The 21,809-nt window shown below is 38.2% G+C and overlaps 1 protein-coding gene across 5 annotated transcripts in view; it reads left to right on the top strand.

Moving 5' to 3' along the window:
• kazna (kazrin, periplakin interacting protein a) overlaps nt 1–21,809 on the top strand; it is a 138,132-nt gene that overhangs the window by 100,771 nt on the left and 15,552 nt on the right. For 3 of the 5 annotated variants that reach the window (XM_077585786.1, XM_077585812.1, XM_077585802.1), the window contains 4 exons: nt 11,698–11,889; nt 19,017–19,153; nt 20,424–20,594; nt 21,011–21,094. In XM_077585786.1, the coding sequence (XP_077441912.1) occupies nt 11,698–11,889; nt 19,017–19,153; nt 20,424–20,594; nt 21,011–21,094 (584 nt within the window). The remainder of the gene's footprint in view (nt 1–11,697; nt 11,890–19,016; nt 19,154–20,423; nt 20,595–21,010; nt 21,095–21,809) is intronic. The other 2 variants (XM_077585794.1, XM_077585821.1) reach the window with 1 other exon arrangement.

Genomic DNA, 21,809 nt, shown 5'->3' with positions numbered 1-21,809 from the left:
AGGAAGCTCCCTCGGGTGTTGGTTACCTTCCTCTCGTTGTGGCTTGCTTAATTAGATTAGGAAGTAAGATCATTACTGGTCAAGTAACTCACATTTATCTTGGTTAAGGGAACTTTCACTGTTGGAGTCTTTAGTTCGTTTGTGAACATGACACATAAACACCGGTGTGGAACAAACCAACGGTTCTAAAACGTCTTGTAAGAGGAGGTCCCGGTACAGCTCTGAATGCTACCTAGCATGCTTCGCAACATGGTCTGAAAGCCATCCAACCTCAAGCCACTGAAATATGAAAAATGTGAATATTCACATTGTGCCGTCTTGAGGATTAAGCATATTTGTTTTCCAACTTTTCTATTCTTCGACACAACATTTGCATAGTAGACCAGTGCAACAACATTAGCGATAGCTTTAGCGGCTAACAGGAGGAAATGTTGCTTTACTATTATGCTCCCACAACTCTAGAATTATTACATAACTACAGTTGTCATCTAAACAGAATAAACTGTTTACTTTAGCAAACAGTACTTTGGTTTAGCGTGTTTGTGGTTAGATATTATACTCAATATTTCACACTCACTTTTATGCACTTGTGGGTCCGTTACAGCTAACCTTCCTCCGGTTTACATTGTTGTCATCCATTAGCGGTATGACATGGTTTTTCGTGACACATTTGTGTACACGTGGAATTTTTTCATGTGAGCAGAAAGCGAACTGGAGGGGACTAACATTGTTTACAAACCCATCAACTGCTACATCTTTTTGAGACAGCGGAATGATTTTGTAAGTGTACAGATGTGAGGATATTTTGGTTTCTCATCATAATGTTTTATTTGATTCAAAAACTATTTTTCTTTGATTGACTGTCAATCTTAGACACCGACTCACTCAATTCTAGTAATTCCATAACCGGACCTATATTTCCTATTCAAACCTATCATTTTGGCATTTTTAGCAACATGATTGATATTCAGTTTTTATTTATGTGAGAATCATGCGCCCTCCTCCTCAGGCTAGATTAGGAATAACTGCACCGTTATCCTCGGCTGCAAAGGTTATTTCTCTGCAATGCACTATGCAGATAGTGTGCTCACACCTGCACTGTCAGAAAAATATGAATCCCCCTAGCATCCCGTGTAAACTAATCTATTCGTACACATAATAGGATTAATCTGTCAAAATGTATCCACTTTCTTGGCTGGATTTGGTGCAAGTCTCATTGCAGGGATATCTTGCAGCAAAACAGACAGTATTGTTTCTTCTTTGCTCTGTATTTGACTCACACTCCTACATAAAAGTATCTGAAAACTACCGCTACCACTTTATTGCAAGATGCCCAACACCTGGGGTGAATATGACATTTTTAAAAGCTAAATGAAAAACATATTCTTACAGCAGCACCCGCTGCAATTAACTCTCTCACCATGTCTGGTAAAATAAAAGACAAATTATACTCACAGAAACCATCTTCCCCAAAAAATACCATGAATTTCATGAATTGCCCAATATTGTGTTACTAAACATCCTTCAGATAAGCACACAGAGAGGAAACATTTTTCGCCTTATGTTCTGCTTAGTTTGCATCATAATGCCATTGTAGGTAGTCACAAACACTGGTTGCATTTCTCCCGTTGTATGTTAAAGAGTCCAAGCAACAGGTATATTAATCTCAAACAACAAATGTGTCCCCATGTCACAACTACAACCTCGTTCCAGTTTCTTGGAAGCGCTGCTTAATCTTGCAAAGTAAAAGGATATCAAAGGATTACTTTTAATCCACAGTGCAGTCTAGTGCTCAGCCTTCAAAGAATTGTCCAAGGGCAAAATTAACTAGCAACCACTGACTCATTGTAAATTCATTTGTATAGCCATTTTAGATCCCTCCCAAGAACAAATTACATTTGTAATAGATACTCAAATAGATATGTTTAAACAAAGAAAATTGTGGAACAGAAATGCAGAACAGCAAAATGGTACGGCTACAGGCTCAGAGCTAAGTGCTCTTTACAGTCAAATGCAAAACTCTAATGCATAATCGTGCCTTGTTACACATGCTACTTACATGTAACCAAATACATTTGCTTAAGAACTGTACTGTACTGGCAGTTAAATTCAATTTTGACAAAAGGTGAGTATATAATTGAGGCCACTTGTCCTGCTTTTAAAGGGACAGCAGTGTGAAAAATCAACTTTTTGGCGCTTTTATCCATGTTAAAATGCTAATTCCTCACCAAAAACATCACCTAAGTGATGTTTCCCTCCATTTGCCCCTCTACAAGTCATTCTGCTCTCCACGCACCAGCCCCTCCCAACCTGAGAAAACAAACTGTTGGCACTTTTTGACGTCATTAGGAGCTGATCCACAACCCGCACCACCTCTGCGGACTAAACACACGCCCACTTTCTCTGAGACCTCCATTGGATAGTGACAAAAGTAGCCTTTATCAGTAAACATTCTGTCCAAGTGAATTCAAAGCAATAAATTATCCTTCACATTTGCAATGCCAAAGTGCAAAGACAATAAAATCCCAGAAAGGGTTCTGGTTGTGTAAACAAGTAAAACTTTTTGTGCTATAGAACATAACTGAAGGAATGGTGTAGTGGTTAGCGTGCATACCCTGTGAGCTGCAGGTCTCTGGTTCTTGACCAACTCAAGGTTGTCTTTTTTTCTTTCTTTCTTCCCTCTTCTCCCCTCCTCCACCACTACGATTTATTGCGGCAAGGAGCCATTTTGTCTCCAATGTTTATAGAAGAATTGAACATCCATTCAATTTCCACATGTAAAGAAGACACGGTTGTACTACATGGCTCGCCGGTCTTGCGTGGCCACACAGCGCTCCTTGGCACACCTGGAGAGGCGGGGTTTTACTGAATCGGGCGTTTTACTTCCGCATTAGAAAAATACCCAGCAAAATATCTAATATTTCATTAAAAAAATTATGTCGCCATGGTGTCAAGGGTAAGACATTATATCATCATCATATGCCTATAGTTAACTAGTTTAAATTCCATGATGTAATCCCTTTAAAATCTGTTACAGTCATCTGGCATTCTTAAGTTACTATAGTTAAATAAACCGTTCTCAAAAATTCCCGTATAGTACATATTTATCACTAAAGATTTGTAATATTTAATCATCAACTAAAAATGAGAACATTCTCCCATGTTCTGAGCTATCTAGTCTGTAAAATCCTGCCTGAGGATTTTTAAGCAAGTGACTCATCTCAATGCTTTTGCCGTAATTGATCAACATTGAATATTGTTTACCATTTTGACCGCTTTAATACTGTAATTCTTCTCCACTACATCCTGACTGCGGTCACACATTTGTCACTGTGAAAACTGTTGATAACTTTTGTAGCTTTTAATGTGTTTATAAGCACATTTTAAATTGGCGAAAACTTCTTTCATCTGTTTTTCTGAGACGTCCCTGGAAATCTTGGGGCCCAGGAAACTGCCTATGTTTGCCAAACAGTAAGTACGCCTTTGATGCTGTAATAGTTTGAACATGGGGCAAAACCTTGTTGTGACGAACGTACATAACTAAATTACACTTGGCCGACCAAAGTCTTCATGGTCAAACAGAAATCGATCCATTGATCATGCCTGTCCAGTGTACAACTCTAAACAAATAGAGGCCTGACACAGCATGAACAGGATACACCTGCAAAAAAAAAACAGCAATTTATTCTTCCTTTTTCTTTAGATCGTCCAAATTCCAAATAGATTTCCAACACTGTTTTCATGTTATCTACCTCCAGCAATGCAAGTTGTAGACATTATAAATGATAGCATCAGCCGCCACGAGGCAACCACAGAGATTGTTGTGGAATGTGAAGATTACAGCCTATCTTTTCCTCTGATCACTTTTCTGCTCACAGTCAAGTCGAGTGTCACTTTAACCCCACTCTCTCAAGTTCAGTCGTCATTGCTGCAAGGGCTTGAAGCATGAAATAGTCTCGCTTCAAGGCACGCGGACGTCAGATGGTGAGATGTAGACCTCTTGATCTGCCGAGTGACTGATGAGAGGGGAGCCAGTCATGTACTGATCAACATTGTTAGTTACAGGCCTTTGATGTGAAACATTGTATTCTGCTCAATTCATTTATGAGAGAGGGGGGTAGCAAAAGCTAAAAAATTAACTGCTCTTTTAATGATGTTCATATGGGAAAAAAAAAAAGAGTGAAGTGCTACTCCTTTTTGTTTTTTTAATTTTTATTTATAATACATTGAAATATTTATATTCAACTGCTGAAGCATGGAGGTTTACACTAGGACTAATAATATACCATGTGATTTTTCTGTGTGTCTTACATCATATTAGAGTTGTGCTGTATGTAGTACAGAACTGTGATTCTCAAATTATAGTTAAAATAACCCCACTTCTGATCTAGATTTCCTACTAAGTAGTTATACAGAATTTATGTTCAACAGTGAAAGTTGATAATAAGTAGACGTTTCATTACAGTAATACAGTACTCCAACAATTAACTCGATACATGAATTCATCATATATTTTTTCTCAAATCTGCGAATACACGGGTTCCAAACTGCAAATATGAAGGGGTTGACTGTAATTAGAATGTGTAATATCACCATTGACCACTAGATGGCAGGCGTGGCTTCACCATTCACCACTAGATGGCAGCCATGCCTTATACTGCCCAATACTACAATGTGAGTAGGCCGAATAATTTTTTGGGAGGATTTGAAATGATATGCAGGATGCACATAGTACATCAATAAACTCAAAACAACTTTTGAGTGAGTTGATTTTTGTGGAAAAAAATGCACAAAGTTGGTTTTCTGTTCAGTAGTGTTGTGCCTGCCTTGAATGTTAATTCTTATGCAAGAGAGACATTTTGCACTGGATAAAATAAAATTAAAATAAAAAAGCTTTGTTGTTGGTTTAGGATAGTGGATCTTTCATACATGCATTGATAAATGTATTCTAAAAAATATATATATATTAAGACAATTTTTTGCATGTATGCACATATTTTGTCCATATTTAAAGTGACATTGTTGTCATACATCTGGTTAGGAAGTGTCAAACATGCTTAATAACAGGTGCAGACCATAGATACTAGATACCACCCCCCCCTCCCACATCCCACATATAAATAGCATTTCATTTCGAATTCAATACCTTTCAGTTTCTCCAGTGATACCAAATATTACAGTTTGATTTCTGTAATTAAGTGCCCTGAGGCAAGTTGTTTTTTTCCTTCCATCTTTTCTCATTTTCATCAACTGTGACCCTTTCATTCCCTCCAGCGACACAGGGAGATTGTTCGGCTCATGAGAATTGACTCGCTAATCCTGCACCAAGCACCCGCAGTCGATCTGTGAAAGCCCCCTTCATCACTCACACCTGCTATCGTCATGAGCCACTGATGAATTTGCTATCAGCTTTGCAGTTTTTGGTGTAAATGTAGTATACAAATCCACTTTATAGTTTTTATAGAGGTCAAAATTCAGGCAGCTGTACTCATAGATTATTTTAACATTCTGTTCTTTTCCTCTACAATCTCTGCTGTTTTCAGCCAAAAACTGATACAGATTTAAAGTAGAAGCTCACGTTTGAATGCTTCTGAAGTTCTGCAATTGGTACAAATATGCCTCACACAAGACTTCCAAAATTAAAATGCCGTCGTGCAAAATGTCACACAAGACTGACACCTACCTAACCTCCAGGCCTCAGTTCAGAGTCTCAAAACCAGAAGTTGATGTTTTATTCTTGGCCTTGTTTTGGGCCCTCCTAAGTCTCCCGTCCACAAGAGCACCAGCCTCAACTAGGGAAAAGAGTGCGTGTCACCACGCGCTATATGTCACTTGTTATCAAAGAACTTGTTTTGAAATGCAAACTAACTGGAGGTTGAAGAGCTCGTCTTCCACCAAGCACTGCACTGCATTTCACAGCAATGTGTCATGATTTGGATTTGAAGTATTTCTAATGGTACATTGTCTTGGAATGTACCTGATTCTTGATCTTGCTGCCGTCAGATGTCCTAATTTAGTGGTCTAAAATACTGAATTACTGAATACTGTATGCTATTAATCAGTTCAGTAAAACATGAGATGCACACAAACCATATAAACCCATATGCATCTCCGAGGGCATTGAGTTCATATGAAAAAAAAAAAAAATCATATTGAATGTATGAATATATATTGATTGATGGCGACTAAATCCAGGAAATTCCTTTGCTTGATAACAAAGAGATTGACTCAATGTCAAAGATGATTCATTAGCCTGGCTGCTTGCTAAGTTGCTTCCCTGTGAGATTTTTGGATTAGCGTCTCTTGAACAAAACAGTCACTACTCATCGCATCAATGGAGTTTGCACGATGAAGTGTTTTCTCAGATGCATTTTCTCTGCCATGGTTGTTGCACATTTTCAGTCCAGAGAGTGACTGAATGTAAAAGCGCAACCTTGGCTCAACCTTGACTCGTCTCCAGACTTCAGACTTTCTTTGCTATATATACAGTATTTGATGCTTTAGCGCAGCACTGCTGCTCCCAGTCAATAGCATTGAATGGCGCCTTTTGCAAAATGCACTGGAAAGTATTACCATAGACAACATTTACAGTACAAATACCCCAATGTAATGTGCCTCCTCAATTGCCATACTGTGATTGTGCCAGGAACAGTCAAACCAGGTGTCTGCAACCTTTCCTGCCAAAAGAGCCATTTTAGACCAAATAAATAAGCAACAATGTGCGTGGAGCCGCAAAACATTTTTCAGACTGTGATGAAGTAAACTGTGTGTTAGTGTTAGTCTAAGAGGACCCTAATTAGAGCTGCACCACAACACAAAAATATGACAGCAGCATCCAATGTGTACACATAAATTTTCTTTTACCTTTCCTCTTCCCTTTTTGATTTTTTTTTCTTTTTCTATTTTTTTTTTCATACTTCTACTGCATTTTTAGGCTTTTCTTCCTTTCTGTCAAGTTTCTGACATTTTTTGGGGGGCAATTTTATGGATACATGTATCGTTATAGTCTCTTCTTCCTGTTTTGTATATTTCATGGCAATTTTTTGACATTTTTTATTCCTTTTTGTTATAAATTTTCTGACATTTTTGGAAATGTTGTGGACCTTTTATGATGATGTTCTGGATTTTTTTTGACATTTTATGGTTATTTTTTTTGAACATTTTATTTTCTGCCTTGTTTATTCAATTCTCTGACATTTCTGACAATTTCATGGACGTTTTATAGTAATTTTTGGCTTTTTTTTCTTCCTTTTTGGATATTTTATGGTCCATTTTGGACATTTTTAGGTAATTTTTCAAACATTTTCATCTCTTTTTCTGACAACTTACTCGAACTCCGACATTTTTGAATACTTATGTTTTTTTTTAAATCAAAATCATAAATTGACTTAAAGAATATTTTATCTAAAAAATAAAAATAAATGTGTAAAAACAAAATAAAAAACCTGTTTCGAGATCCACAGGAGTTGGACTAAAGAGCCACATGTGGTTTCACAGCCGCAGGTTACAGACCGCCCTGGTCTAAGTGCATAATGTCCGAAAACCAAGCGTCACCTAATGTTCTAAAGCTGTGATCAATCGTCACCAACATCTTTGTTGACATCTCTACTAATGCGTGCTTCAACCTCCTCAATAATAGAAGACAACCCAATATTACCGAATTTTATGGCTAAATCTTTTTCCTCTTCATAGAGACCCTCACTATGGAGGCTTTTGAAAATGAAACGCTTTGTCTATAAAATACCAAATATGGTCAAATCGTGATATTTTCAGAGGTTGATGAGTGATTGCGGTTTTCTGACATATTATTCTACATGAGCTATTTTCTACACTTAAAGTTTTAGACTGTCCCATTTGCAATCTTACCGCAGTGTCCTCTTTTCTCGTTATTTACAAATATGTGCATATTTTACAGACATGCCATGCCACATTACACAATGCCACACACACAAAAAAAAAATATTTTAAAAATGTGCATGACTTTTGCACGCCATTATTCGTCGCATATAGGGCTGAGCACCTAAGATTATTTTCAGTAAGGCTGTGATAGGTTGTTGTTGAGAAGACTGGCCTTCAATCAAACAAAATCACACCATCATTTTATTTCTTCATATTCATATTGTCTCAGTGATAATCAACTCAACTTTGGTGTTAAATGGTTGCATGTATATACACAAAGATGTTGTTGTTTGTCTTTTGCCTTAGTTCCTGTCAATCAGAGGTTGCCAAACTATTTCCATTGCAAGTGCTTTATTGTTTCTTCTGAAGGGCACGCTTGGCATTAGTGAGAAGATTATTCCTCCCAAGTGCAACACAACAGATGGAACATCACTGGATGTCGGGAAAAACATCATTGCCGGTGTTCTTTTTCTTCCCTCCCACCCATACAGTGATATATCACCATTTAATATATTCCCCTGAGGAAGCCTTTGAAATCGGCTCTGGATAGAAGTTGTCATGGCTGATAAGTGTTGACGGGCTCCATTGTAGCTTTGAGAATGCACACATTGCTACTACACGGCTGCATTCAAGAAATTCAGATACAGTGAACCCCCACTAATCACAGGGGAAATGAGATGAGCCCTACTAAGATTATGGACCACCCTAGAAAAAGGAGTCTAATTGTGCCGACAAGATGGCAGTTATGCACCTAAAACACAAAGGATCATAAAGTATCAATGCCATGTTTCTATGGAACTATCAACACATGTATGACTGTATTAAGTAGTTGGATTACTTAACTATCTTCACAAATGGGTCATTAATAGCATTAGCTAGCATATCAACCTAAATAATGCAACACATACATACATAACTAGTACTTTGCACAAATTGTATGGTAATGTTTTGGCATTTAAACACAATCGTACATGTGAGGGGAACACAAGCAAATTGTAACGGTCAAATAAACTAGCAACATACTTTTACTTTCACTTTTGACGGCACACGAGGTGCATTTAAGGACCGCTCCAAAAAAGGCCATCTCCCACGCAGACAAATATACACTATCAGTTAATTAAACCTAACAACAACACCAAGATTCTACCAGATGGCGCCAAAGTAATACTTTAATTGGTTTTACCTTTTTCAGTGAATATCGACGGGCAGGTTCCAAATAAATCTACAAAAATGTGAAGTCACTGGTGCTGAACGGGAATATGCAAGGGTCACTTTATTGTTCTTCTTTGCTTTTCTTGTGCCAAAAACAGTGGACAAGTCTAAATCAAACTAGCTGTAAAATCAATATTTTTTTTCAGGCAGTCCTAAGCAATTCCACTCCTTTTTTTTTTTTTTCCTGAGGATACGGTGTTACAGCATTAATCTTTGCTGCGTATTGTCATCAGTGCGTGGCTATTAAATACTGCATGCCCTGTATGAAGGCAGTAGCTTGTTGTGGTGAGTTTGTTGCCATGTAACTGTAGTCATCATCATAACAATGTGCACAGTAGCACATTGTTCTAATTAAGGCTACACAAACATAATGAGTCCAAACTACATTCAAGTAATCTCTGGAGGTTTCATGTTAGTGCCGCTGCTCCATCATGTCATGGCAGTTAATGTGTTCACGCTTTCTGTACAGACGATGTGGAGTTACTGCAGTGCCACCAGCACAGATCAGAAGCACACACACGCACCGTGTCATTCACTATCAGCTTCTGACCTCCAATCTCAGATCAGCCAAATCCAATTTCATATGCCTCATGGCCACTGGCCTGTGTGACAAACTGTTGGATGATTTTTTTTTTAGCTTTGCTTTCTAATTTCTTTTTTTGTGAAAATGGGAGGAAAAAGGGTGATTGGTGTATCGTTGAAAAGCAAATTTCTCTGTTAGAGGCACAGCAACCAAGGCAGGCATTGTGCAGATGTCATTAAAACACCCATGCTGTTTAAATAGGAAAGTAGCAGTAGTTGTAGCCATCAGTGCTCCTAAAATGAGGTTTGGTTATAAACAGTTAGTTACCGTATTTATCCTGCTGTTTACCTTTATCGCTGCTTCCCCTAGCAATCAATGCTTAACTTAGCTTCTCTCCAATTTACTAAGCTTTTTGAAATGTGTTTGTTCAACATAGTTTCTTGGCATCAATGTACTACTTTCCTATGAGACAGGAATTCAACTGCTTCTTTTGGCATCTAAGAGTGAGCACAAAAACCTCATCAAACAAATATTAACCACATGCCTTCAAAAATGCCTTGCCCCTGCTAGATGCTGGATACTCTCCGCAATTAAACTTACCGTTTACTTCTGCAGCAACTGTTTAAGTAAGGAATGGTGAAAAATCTCATTCTGATCAAGTCAGAAAGACACAAGTTTCAAAATGAATTGCAAGACGTTAGCTTAAAAACTGGCAAGCTGTATAAAGATGAGTCGCTTTTATGTTTTCAAAAATGCTCCATAGTCTCCTCACATTTTTGATGTGAGACGAGAGGATGACAGATTGTGTATCCCAAGAGATGCACTCATATTTTAAAATGACTTTGTGCATTTTCTGCCGCTGCAAAACAGTCCCACAAAGGCTGTCGTATTATTTAAGGGGTCAATTCAATCTATTTTAGCTAAACCATACAAGTAGGAAACGGCAGCAATCACATGCATAATTCACTGATACCAAGTGCAGGTCTGCGTTCTGGCTATTGTGCAAGTGTGCAGATTTACATGAATGGCCAAAGATGGAGGTTCAATTTACTGTTTCAGTGAGCCATAATCACAATGGGCCTGAGCCTGTTTAGGACAGTCAGATGGAATGGAGGCGGAGATGGATGACAGCGAGTGTGCATATTTGTTTGCTGGTCCATGCGCAGACAAAGATCAGATGCCATTAGCCTCCATTTGGGCCATTTGTCGCTTACAAAAGTTCCTCAAATATACCCACACTGCTTTTTATACTCTATTAGTTGGCAATGTTACTAGAGGTGACATTTAGATTGCTGTCATAAGTTGGTAATTTTTTTTCCTTTTCAAATTTAGCATCAGAAAAAAATACATTCTATTTTATCATCTTTTTGACAGGGAAGCATTTTTTGTCATCCTTATGAGCATTATTAGCTTTACTATGTATTGCACTTACCTTCTGTACGTAGAAACATAACTAATGTACTACAACAAAAACGAAAATAAAAACAATGAATGTGGTGCATGTTAGGGGCCCTACAGAAAAAAATACAAAATATTTCCATACTCTTGGAATTGTGAGCCAGAATGAAGTTGGCATCTGCAGCAGGTTGGATGCTGCACAGGCTTGTGTACACCTGCAGGGGGATGCACACATCAGCGGGCTCCCACTCAGAATGTCATTTGTTATGTGCATTTTCAGTGCATGTGTCTTTGCCAACCTGGAGGCCATGTGGAAAAATAGGTGGCTGTCCACTATTTCCAACTCACTGCAACTTTAGCCTGCCTTATCTGGAGAGCTCACATCACACTCATGCGAATATCCATTGCAGTGTATTTAGACAGTGAAGCTATCGGATATAGTCGGTCTTCTTATTGGTTTATCCCCACCAGTAATGGTTTGATAAATGGTTGTCTGGTGTTAATTTAACAACCTTTATTTTACTTTGCATTCTTGTGCTCTCTTTTTGTTTTGTGATTTACTGCATACAGTTGTGGTGTAATATAAGAGGAACATACCTCTCAAATCTTTACAAAAAACCCATGCAGCCTCTTGACGCTCCACCTTCCTGTACGTGTTGTTGTAGTTCTACTTCGTGAGGAGGTGGCCCAACTGCAGGAAGAGGTGCACCTGCTGCGCCAGATGAAGGATATGTTGAGTAAGGACCTGGAGGAGAGCCAAGGAGGATGTTCGGCCGACGTGCTTTCTGCCACCGAGCTCCGCGTGCAGCTGGCCCAAAAGGAGCAGGAGCTGGACCGAGCCAAGGAGGCTTTGCAAGGTCAGAACTTAGCATGGCAACAAATAGCTGTGTGTGTTCTTTAAAGCAAAACAAAGTCACCTTTATGATCTGCTGTAATCTCAGTCCTTTAAATGGTTGAATATACACTGTCAAATATATATATATATATATATATATATATATATATATATATATATATATATATATATTAGGGTTGGGAATCTTTTGCTGTCTCACGATTCGATTCAGATTTTTGGGTCTGCGAGTCGATATTCGATTCAAAATGACTTGATTGACAATGATTTCTGCTTCAATTTATAGATATGCAAAGAATTGTCGTGATCTACTCAAGTCTGACTTGCTAATGCTAATTAGCGCGCTACTCATGACACTTTTATCACTCAAAAGAACGACTATTCATACAAAACGCTTCAGGAATGTATACAGAGAAGCATCTTAACATTAGTGATCGACATATGCTCATCCTAGACTGCAAAAAAAAAAAAGAAGCTTTTTTTGGTATAACTTGATCATGACTTTTTTTGCTTCTATGTGGCTACAACTTAACAGTGTATCAGAACACGTGAAACCACACTGCCCCTAAGTGGCCAAATCATGTACAACATGAACAGTGCTCCCAATGAAGGCACATACAAACAAGGGCAAGACAATATAAAATAATTGGAGAAAAAATAATTGATTTTGGGGCATTTAAAATCGATTCTGAATGAGATGAGATGAAATGAGAATTGCGATTCTTATGAGAATTGATTTTTTGGGCACACCCCTAATATATATATATATATATATATATATATATATATATATATATATATATATATACTTCACAACAACATTACATGCTTATTATTGTGATTGTAGTGCCCATCAAAACAATCACTGAATATTGATGAGGTTTGTTCCAGTACATACGACATTAAAGCTCAACACTTAAAAGAGAATGAATTAATGCCTGCGGGTTCTCTATTTATTTTTTATGGCCAGACCTGAAAGCAGGGCATTATTTTCATGTCACCATAATGATAACGAGATGTGTTAACTGCTGCATATCGGTTGTATTATGGACCACTGGTCAGCATGTTGGCCTGTGAGATGCTGCTGCAGTTCATTGAGGCACATGTGCAATGCTTTCAAATTTTCCTCAAACTTAAAAATATATTAGTAAGGTTGATGCAATGATGATGATAATGCTACAACTACTAGTATGTGAAAATGACCTATAAATTACTGGGATGTCCTTTGGAACTCTTTATTAGGACTTTGTATCATACCAAATATTTGCACTGGGAAGGAATGTATCAAGGCAGACTGAAAAACCAACCCCACTGTGTTGTGACAGTAATCAGCTGTAAATGAAAGCTTCAAAAGGAGGATTTGGGTTGGCTTATAAAGTCCGGAAATGTCAAGTAGGGGGGGGTTCTGCTCTACCAATAAGACAGTGTGTGAAAGAGGACAACAGGAAATTGTCAGTTAGGCTGTTGGTTGGAGGTGAGTTCAAAAAGGCAATGCTGATTAACGTGCGTAAGTTTTGGTTGAGGGCATAGCTTTATTGGACCAACAGAACTGCTATGAAATTTCAGTCCAAAATTTGAGCATTTAGAAGAAAGTTGGTTTTGTGCCATGTATTCATAAGGTAATATTATAAATACATGTACTTTAAAACTTCAGCTTTATTTGAACAGTGTAACAAAGTATACTATAACTGTTTTCCCCCCAACAATTTCAGTGTTCACCCAGAAATTGGATTGTACATTGGTTGGAAGCTGCCTTGGCTTTTTCTCAAGCAAAGCTTGTTTATCATCTGTTTCCATCTTGCTGCAAAAACATGGCCAACTCATCGACATAGAAACACTTTTCTGCCGGTTGGTTCTGACGACACAAAACACACCCTCAATATTAGATTATACAACATGAACAGTGATGCTTCCAAAACTCAACAGAACACATAACCTAATAATAGCACTAACAATGTGCTTCTGGAGTTAAGATATTAGTGACATTAGGCAATGTGTCTTTCCTCAGTGGTGATCTAAACATGGTAGGTAATGATGGTTTTTGCTTTTCAGTGTTTTAATGAGGCGCCATCATAGGATCAAAAGCACAACTCATACATTGACTCGCATGTGTCACAGTAGACACTAACATGCAAATGGTGACAAATGTGTGTCCTAATTGATCTAGTTTTAATTGGAGCTCTAAGCAGCAGCACTAGGGTCACCATCAGATTGTGTGGCTGGGTGTCTATGGATGCACATGACTTTTTTTCTTCTTCTTTTTTTAACTAAGATGAATGTCTGATTTATTTAGCATTTATTTTAAGTACTGTAGCTTTTCAGTGTTAATCAGCAAACTAGCACTGATAATTGCACAATCCATCATGTTCCAATTTGTGGTACTTACAATTTCAACACTTTATCTGATTTGATTCAGATTCAGTGCCCTTCAAAGGACAGTTGACTGCTTCACTGACATATTTTACAGTATCCTAAGCAGTAGAGGATTTCGATTGGTTCATTGTTGTGTGGTATAATCATACATTAATTGATTAAGCAACTGGTAATGGTATACATGGATGGCAAGATTCCACTGTTTTTCTGTTGAAGACTACACTCACAACAACCTCTCCAAAGAAGGCATTTTGATCATCCAAAATCACTTAAGATGAGTCTTGCGAGGTTGGAGCTGTTTGTTGTGTCAACAGGAAAATGTAGAGCTTAGCCTTTTATCAACTCTCTGAAGTGTCCATATTTCCTGTTTGGCAACCAATGATATACAGTACTGTATCCCTTCCTGTGTGGGCAGTCGAAGCTGTTCAGAAGCAAAATACCATGAAAGCCGCCAGCACACAAACACATTGCAGTAACGGATGCTTCCATTAAACTGTTTTGGCAGTGGGAACTATAGGTCACTTTGGAAGGAGATTCGGGAAAAGAACTATGGCAGTTATGTTGCATTAACTCTCTATACTTGTTGTAAAAACTTACCTCCGTCTTTTTTTTTTTCTGGAGAGCTCAGTATTGTTCATTCGGTAATTTTACCGATTTGACATGTCATCATCATTGCTCTCTCTCTTTTTTTTTCTTTCTTTTTTTTTGTATGTGGGTGAGTATGTGTATGTGCGTGTGAGTGTGTATTCATTAGTTCACCTAAAACCTATTAAAAAGTCCCATACCGTTCACCTAAACCGAACACTTCAGAACCCAGCCAGAGCCGTGAGGCCGTCAGGAGACCCGAGGAAGGACCAAAGAAAACAAAGTAAAGTGAAATCCAGCACCTCCGTCTTTAGATCTCACTTGTGCCACTCATGTCATGTCTATCTGGGGATAGTTATCGTATACCAAGAAAATGGATTTAGATCAGGTGAATCCTGATTAAGCATGTGCATGTCAGTGGGATTGTGATAAGTTCAGTTTTCCTAAAATAACCTGACATTTGAGCAATAAATAAATTCATGCAGTGGTACCTTTGTGGCAGTTCAGGTCAACATTTTTGGGGAAACACAATAAATTGTGTTTTGCACTGAAGTGAAGCATATCCAAGCTCTTAAACACCCCACCAAAAAGTATTGAAACAGTGATAAACTTTTTACTGTTTTGAGCTATTGTCTTGCTGCTGGATGATAATCATAATTACTTGATTTTACCCACTAGTAGCTCCATGGTTGTCATGTTGGTTATACCTTTAACTTGTATAAATGTAGGTTTCACAGGAATTAACTTAATCTGAAACTGAGTGTAGACATTCAGTGCATGCAGGAAAACACACATGGGCATCAACACACACGCTCGATTACTTTTATTTCCATCCTGAGTTATTAATCAGATCCAAATGTAATTGCTTGGAAATGTGAGCTGAAATATCTTGTCTTACATTCATATTGTGATGTCAAACCTTTTTAAAAAATAAAATATTATAGAGTAAATATAAAGGAATTGTTTTCCATGTTCCAATACTTTCATAGAAGAGTGTACACAGTAAATTTGACTCTATTTAGAGTGGGACCAAATAGATTCAGTTTTAGAGTAATATTTACACTTGCAAGAGAATGAAATAAAGAATTAAAAAAATAAAATAAAAAATAAGTCACTCAAGTTTGGGAGACAGACAATCTTCTCCCTGAACCACGCAGGTCCTGCTGTATATTGCTCGTGTTAGCTGAAATCTTCCTAACTCCAAGAGACCAAAAATATTTTGGTCTCCTTTTGGAGATAAGCAAACAGTTCAAAGGGCATAGCTCAGGTGGTAGTGTGGCCCAAGCTGAGGGTCGTAATTTTGTTCCCCAACCCTTGAGTGACTTATTTTTATTGTTTCCAATTCTTTATTTTACTCTCTTCCAATTGTAAATATTAGCCTACTCTAAAACTGACTCTGTTTGGTCCCACTCTAAATAGAGTCAAATTTACTCTACAGAATTTACTGTGTACTTTCATGGTACCCTCACAGGTGCAACTTTTGTACCCTTATTGCTGACAAGGCAACATACCTATACTTTTTTATTCCCTGGAAAAGGTGCAAAGGTTACCATGGAGTTCATGAATTTGACATAAACAGCTACATTAGTGTTAAATGTAGTTCAGAAACACCTCCTACTGCAACTAGTGTAAACTATATGTGGAACTTGGTTATCACAAAGCCAAGTAGTATGCGAGGGAGTTAATATGGCTGTCAACCATTGCTTTCCCACACAGTTCATCAGCATGATAATTTCACCTTCGTCATCTGTATTCATTAAACATGCAAAGGTTGCAGCCCTACTAGCCGTCAATGGTCCCTTTTACCGAGTCACAGTGGGCGTCTTGTCTTGTTAGACATCAGGCGGATGGCTGTTGCCCAACAGTCACAGGTGCAGGATATGAGAGAGCCAAAGTGTTGTTGGCTCATCTCAACAGCATCTTTGAGTTCACTGAGGCAGGTGCAACGAGGTTTCCTTTTTCTCTCTAGCCATACGGGAGATTTTTGGTCTTCATTCACGGGCCTCTTAGTCTGAGAAACATGTCGTCATGCAAACATGGAGAAAGGGAACTGGGTTATTTTGTAGGTAATGAACATTGAAAAGGAGATTACATTCTAAAATGACTCATTTCCAATAATATTGCCATTACTCCTGTCTTGTATTACTACTAATATTTTTACAATTGCCATTCAACTTTGTGATAGAGCGTTAAAGATGTGACGATTCTCTTTGCTAGTGACGAAAATTAACACGATCCCAAATGAGCTCAGCTTCAGTGTGCAAACCAAGCGCAAAGCAGGGACAGCGGATATATCAGTAGCTGAAAAAGAGAGCTGCCAGGTAGGCAGCAGAGGAAAACCAAAGAGTACATTTATAGACGTGATGTGAGAAGACTCGTAAATAACTGAACTTAGAGCAGAAGAGGCAGAGAACAGGGAGAGATAGAAAAGGATGAGTCGCCTCGGTAACCCCTGAATAGGGTTACACCGAAAGAGAAAGAAAAAAGGTTTGCATTATTTTCCAAGTAGCTTCCCAAACATTAATCACACTGTTCTTATCTCGTTAGAAAATGACAGACGTTGTCCTTGTACAATATTACTGCTCCCCAAACAGCCTCCCCAGATGCATCTTGTGAAAGTGGAGCTGTTCAAAAGTTCATTTACAAACACACAGCTGGCTCCGAGCACAAACGAGGTAAACAAAGAAAGGTGCATCAAGAGGAAAAATGATGTGATCCTTTAAAGCACCCGACAGTCACGGGGCTTCTGTACACAAACAATAGCCAAGTGATGAAGACAAAGATGGATGCACAAAGTGCGAATACGCAGAGCGTTTACAATAAAAGCGCGCATTGGAAGCTGCCGGCAAATGTCTGGAAAACTAAAAAGATTGTGTCAATCTGCGTCACTGACAACAAAGGGAGAAAATTAGTCAGTGTTGTCTTTGAGACATTTGAAGGCTCTGTGAATAAACAGGTTGAAACATTATTTATCATCATGCGTCATCCACATAGGGAAATATGACAGCGAGACTCAAGTAGAGACACCAAGTCAAAATGTGGAGATGACTGCCTGTGCTAAGCATGCAGCCGTCATATATAGTTTAAATGTTACTTCCTCACTTCGTTAAATGCTTGAAAGCATCCTATACATGCAAATAGATACACACACACATGCATACACAAGCATCAGCAGCAAGAAGTGTTGAATCAATATTAACCGTGTTAGAAGATTGAAATTGCTACCCTGCACATCCCGCAGCAATGTGCGAATTGGTGAGATACCGCACAGCTCCCAGTAGTCAAATAAAGCACAATGATTAAAGTGGAGGGTTTAATCAGAGTTTCAATTCTGTGTCCACATTAGAGTTCAAAATGGATGCCATTTTCTGACTAGTTTAACCATTTATATTGCACTCATTACTAGAAATACTTTATTCTTTCAAAATATACTGTAATCTTACAGCTTCAGGGGAATTCAGCTGTAGAATCCATTGTATTATAATATGTTATTATTATATTATTATTATGTACAGCAGTGCAAAGGCCCTTTTGAAATGTGTTGTTACTATTACTTTAGGTTAATTTAATTGTCTTTTTGAACGCTTTATTATGCTCAAATTAATTTTCAGCCATGTGCCCCTAGGTGGATAAGAATTTTTTTTTAAATAAATAAAGTTAAATAATGTCTTTGTTACTGCTCAGCTGAAGTCTTTTAAAATTCAGTCCCTGAAGCTTGTTTGACTTGTATGGCAACATAAAAAGTGGCCGTCATGTCTATCAAGGGTAGAGCCACAAAAGCTTCAAGGCAAAAAAGGTAATCAGAATCTGCCATTTTATTTTGAAGTGAAACAATTCATGTCAATTTGGCCATTTACAACAATCCTTTGTCTTACTCTAAATAGCAACAACCATGTATGTGAATGATCCCCATCTTGAAGAGATTCAAACAGAAGCACCACCAGAGATAGCAATAACAGTCTCATAGTTACTTAAAAGTCTGTATCTAAAAAGAACTTGAGAAGGCACTGTGTAAATACTGCACCCAATGATTTAGGGTTATTGTGTGTGAGAATGACCAATACTAGCCCTGGGAATTTCTGGTGTTGAAGAGGTGCTCTAACAAATGTTTTCTCGTGTGAAACTAATGGGCCTGTGCTAACCAATTGGCTTTCTCCCCTTCTTTTCTATCAGCCATGAAGTCAGACCGTAAGCGTCTTAAGGTGGAAAAGGCAGATCTGGTGAATCAGATGCAGCAACTTTATTCCACACTGGAGAGCCGAGAGGAGCAGCTTCGGGATTTTATCCGCAACTACGACCAGCACAGAAAAGTACAAGAAAATATGCATAAACATCTTCTTTTTTTTTTCCTTCATGCGCATTGATAGGATGCCCAATGAGTGGACAAACTTAGGTTCTTTGTTCATTTTGTTTAGACCAATTTTGGAGCAAATGTGGGGAGTTACACTACAATATATCAAATTCAGACTAAGAAGGCTTCCCCCCCCCCCATGGGATTACATTAAACTTGCATTTCCCAGCCTTTATTCAGTCATATTTTAAGCACATATCTTACTTTAAAAAATAAATAAATTGGATGGCACACAACCAAACAAAAATGTCACCAAAAGCACATACACTGAAATAAATATGATCTCATTTCAATTTACTCACAAATTTACTTACTTAGAGCAAACTTTTTAGTTTAACATGTTATTATTCTGCATGAATAGCAACAGGTGGATACACAGGTGAATTGTATTTTTTGCCTTCTAGTGCAGGGGTGTCCAAACTTTTTCCTCTGAGGGCCACATACAGAAAAATGAAAGGATGCAAAATCCACTTTGACATTTGTTTTTATTTTTAATTTATCAAGCACACCAAAATCAGTCAATCAAGCAATAATAGTGTCTTTTGAAAAACTGTTACCTGAACAGATTTCTATGAGGCAAATAAATTAGAATTTTACAAGACTTTTGGGTGGTCGACTCGACACCATGTAACCTACTCAAAAACATCTGCAACCGCACTGAACAGCGGCCGAATCCCATCTCAGCATTCGGAACCAAATCAGGTATCATTCATGTGATATTTTCAAAATTTGGATCCTGAAACTGAGCCAAAAGTGGAGGAAACCATTTCGGCATTTTTCTTTTATTCACCACAGACTTGTGAAGAGAAATGTTGTTACTTGTTTAATTGTATATAGTTCATTTGCATATTTAGAAAAGCTCTGCAGTTTATAAAGCAAATGTATTTGTAACAGATGCCATTTTTAATATATGCAACAGGCCGCTTAAAATTGGATGTGAGACCACATATGGCCCCTGAGTCCTAGTTTGTACACCTCTGATCTAATGGAAGAGCATTTAACTGTTCTGCCTGTCACTATATGTCGCTTCCATGCACACAGTCGATGAACAAAGATACATTTGTTGTAAAGACATAAATTTCAGACCAATTAAGTGAAATTGGATATCAACTAATCAACTGCTTACATTCCCATGGCAGCATATTTTCACAGTAGCTATGGATTGCTACCTGTTAGCAATATGGGCATTTTCCAGGGAACTTCAACTTCGGGCTCTTGTTGTCCACCAGGAGAGCGAGGATGCAGTGAAGGCACTCGCCAAAGAAAAAGACATGCTGGAGAGAGAGAAGTGGGACCTGCGGCGGCAGACCAAGGAAGCCACCGAGCACACGGGAATGCTGCGCACACAGCTGGACCTCAAGGAAAACCGCATCAAGGAGCTGGAGGCTGAACTGGCCATGGTGAGATGGAAGATTAAAAATCAGGCAATCCTGAACTGAATTTCAATTTGTGAATGATAAACACTATAGTGCAGTTTGCCATGTTTGTGTTTCTGTCCATCACTTTATTAGTAAGCAGGCTACTTCCTGGTTCATGAAGGATGACATGACAGATGGTCAGCGCTCATTTGATTCTTGATTAAAATACAGTATTCCGCTTTTGGCAACAATTCCCCAATCCCACAAATCAATGATTACTTACGCCTGTTCTTTTCATTGAAAATCATTTTTGTAGTTTTTGTATTATCTTGTTCATAAACAAACATGATGAAAAGATCACTTCATACCACCACAATATTTGACATAAATAATAAATTAATCACAAAATAATTTGAATGTTCAGTATGGACCTCCCTCATGTCTCCACCCCCCTTCAGATCAGTAACTGTATCAATCAAAGAATGGAGTTCCGGGTGTTTGAGCGGCTCGGGGACAGGGACTTCTCCCCGAGGGTTATGGCGGTAAGATGGAGCCCCGCCCTGTTCAGTTATGACTTTAACTTGTCTTAACCCCCCACTCGATCCTTGGAAAGATCCCCTTATGGTTGTCGTGGATACGTGTTTGACTAATCCCCAGCTCACCCCAATTGAACCCGGTCATTTGACCAGCAGGTATCCCAAGATTCCCCTGTGATTGATTAGAATTTGATTTAGCTGTAATTCAGAAAGAGGATGTCATTATTGTGACCACTAATGAAGGATTGTGATTCCGTTTTGTTTTGCATGTCAGCCCTGGTGATTGATGATTGTTTGACCGTTGGAATGAAGTGGAACGGGTGTTGATTTGCATCCTCCTGCTATGTATGGGGAAAAACAATACATTTCAGGCATAATTTAAAAGCTGACATACATATCAGAGTTTAACACAGAAAACTGTTGACAAAATCAATATTCAAAGGCTCCAACATATTATTGTGATTCTTGTTAAAGTACCAGTGATGGTGTAATGATGTTTTCAATAGAAAAGCATAAACCACATAGTTGCGCTGCACTATTGGAAAACTACAGTCCTCTCTTTTACAATGTATATCGGATGTGCTTTTCCCAGAGTCCAGTATGATGATCATGTTATAAATAGCACGGACAATGTAAATCACTTGTGATATTTATGGAGAAACTTCCCAACTATAATACGTGAATGTGTCGCCATCCAGCAAACGCAGCAACGCAAATCAAC

Source organism: Vanacampus margaritifer, chromosome 1, assembly GCF_051991255.1.
Source record: "Vanacampus margaritifer isolate UIUO_Vmar chromosome 1, RoL_Vmar_1.0, whole genome shotgun sequence".
In the NCBI taxonomy this organism is placed as follows: domain Eukaryota; kingdom Metazoa; phylum Chordata; class Actinopteri; order Syngnathiformes; family Syngnathidae; genus Vanacampus; species Vanacampus margaritifer.
This window is presented reverse-complemented; position numbering and strand designations above follow the sequence as displayed.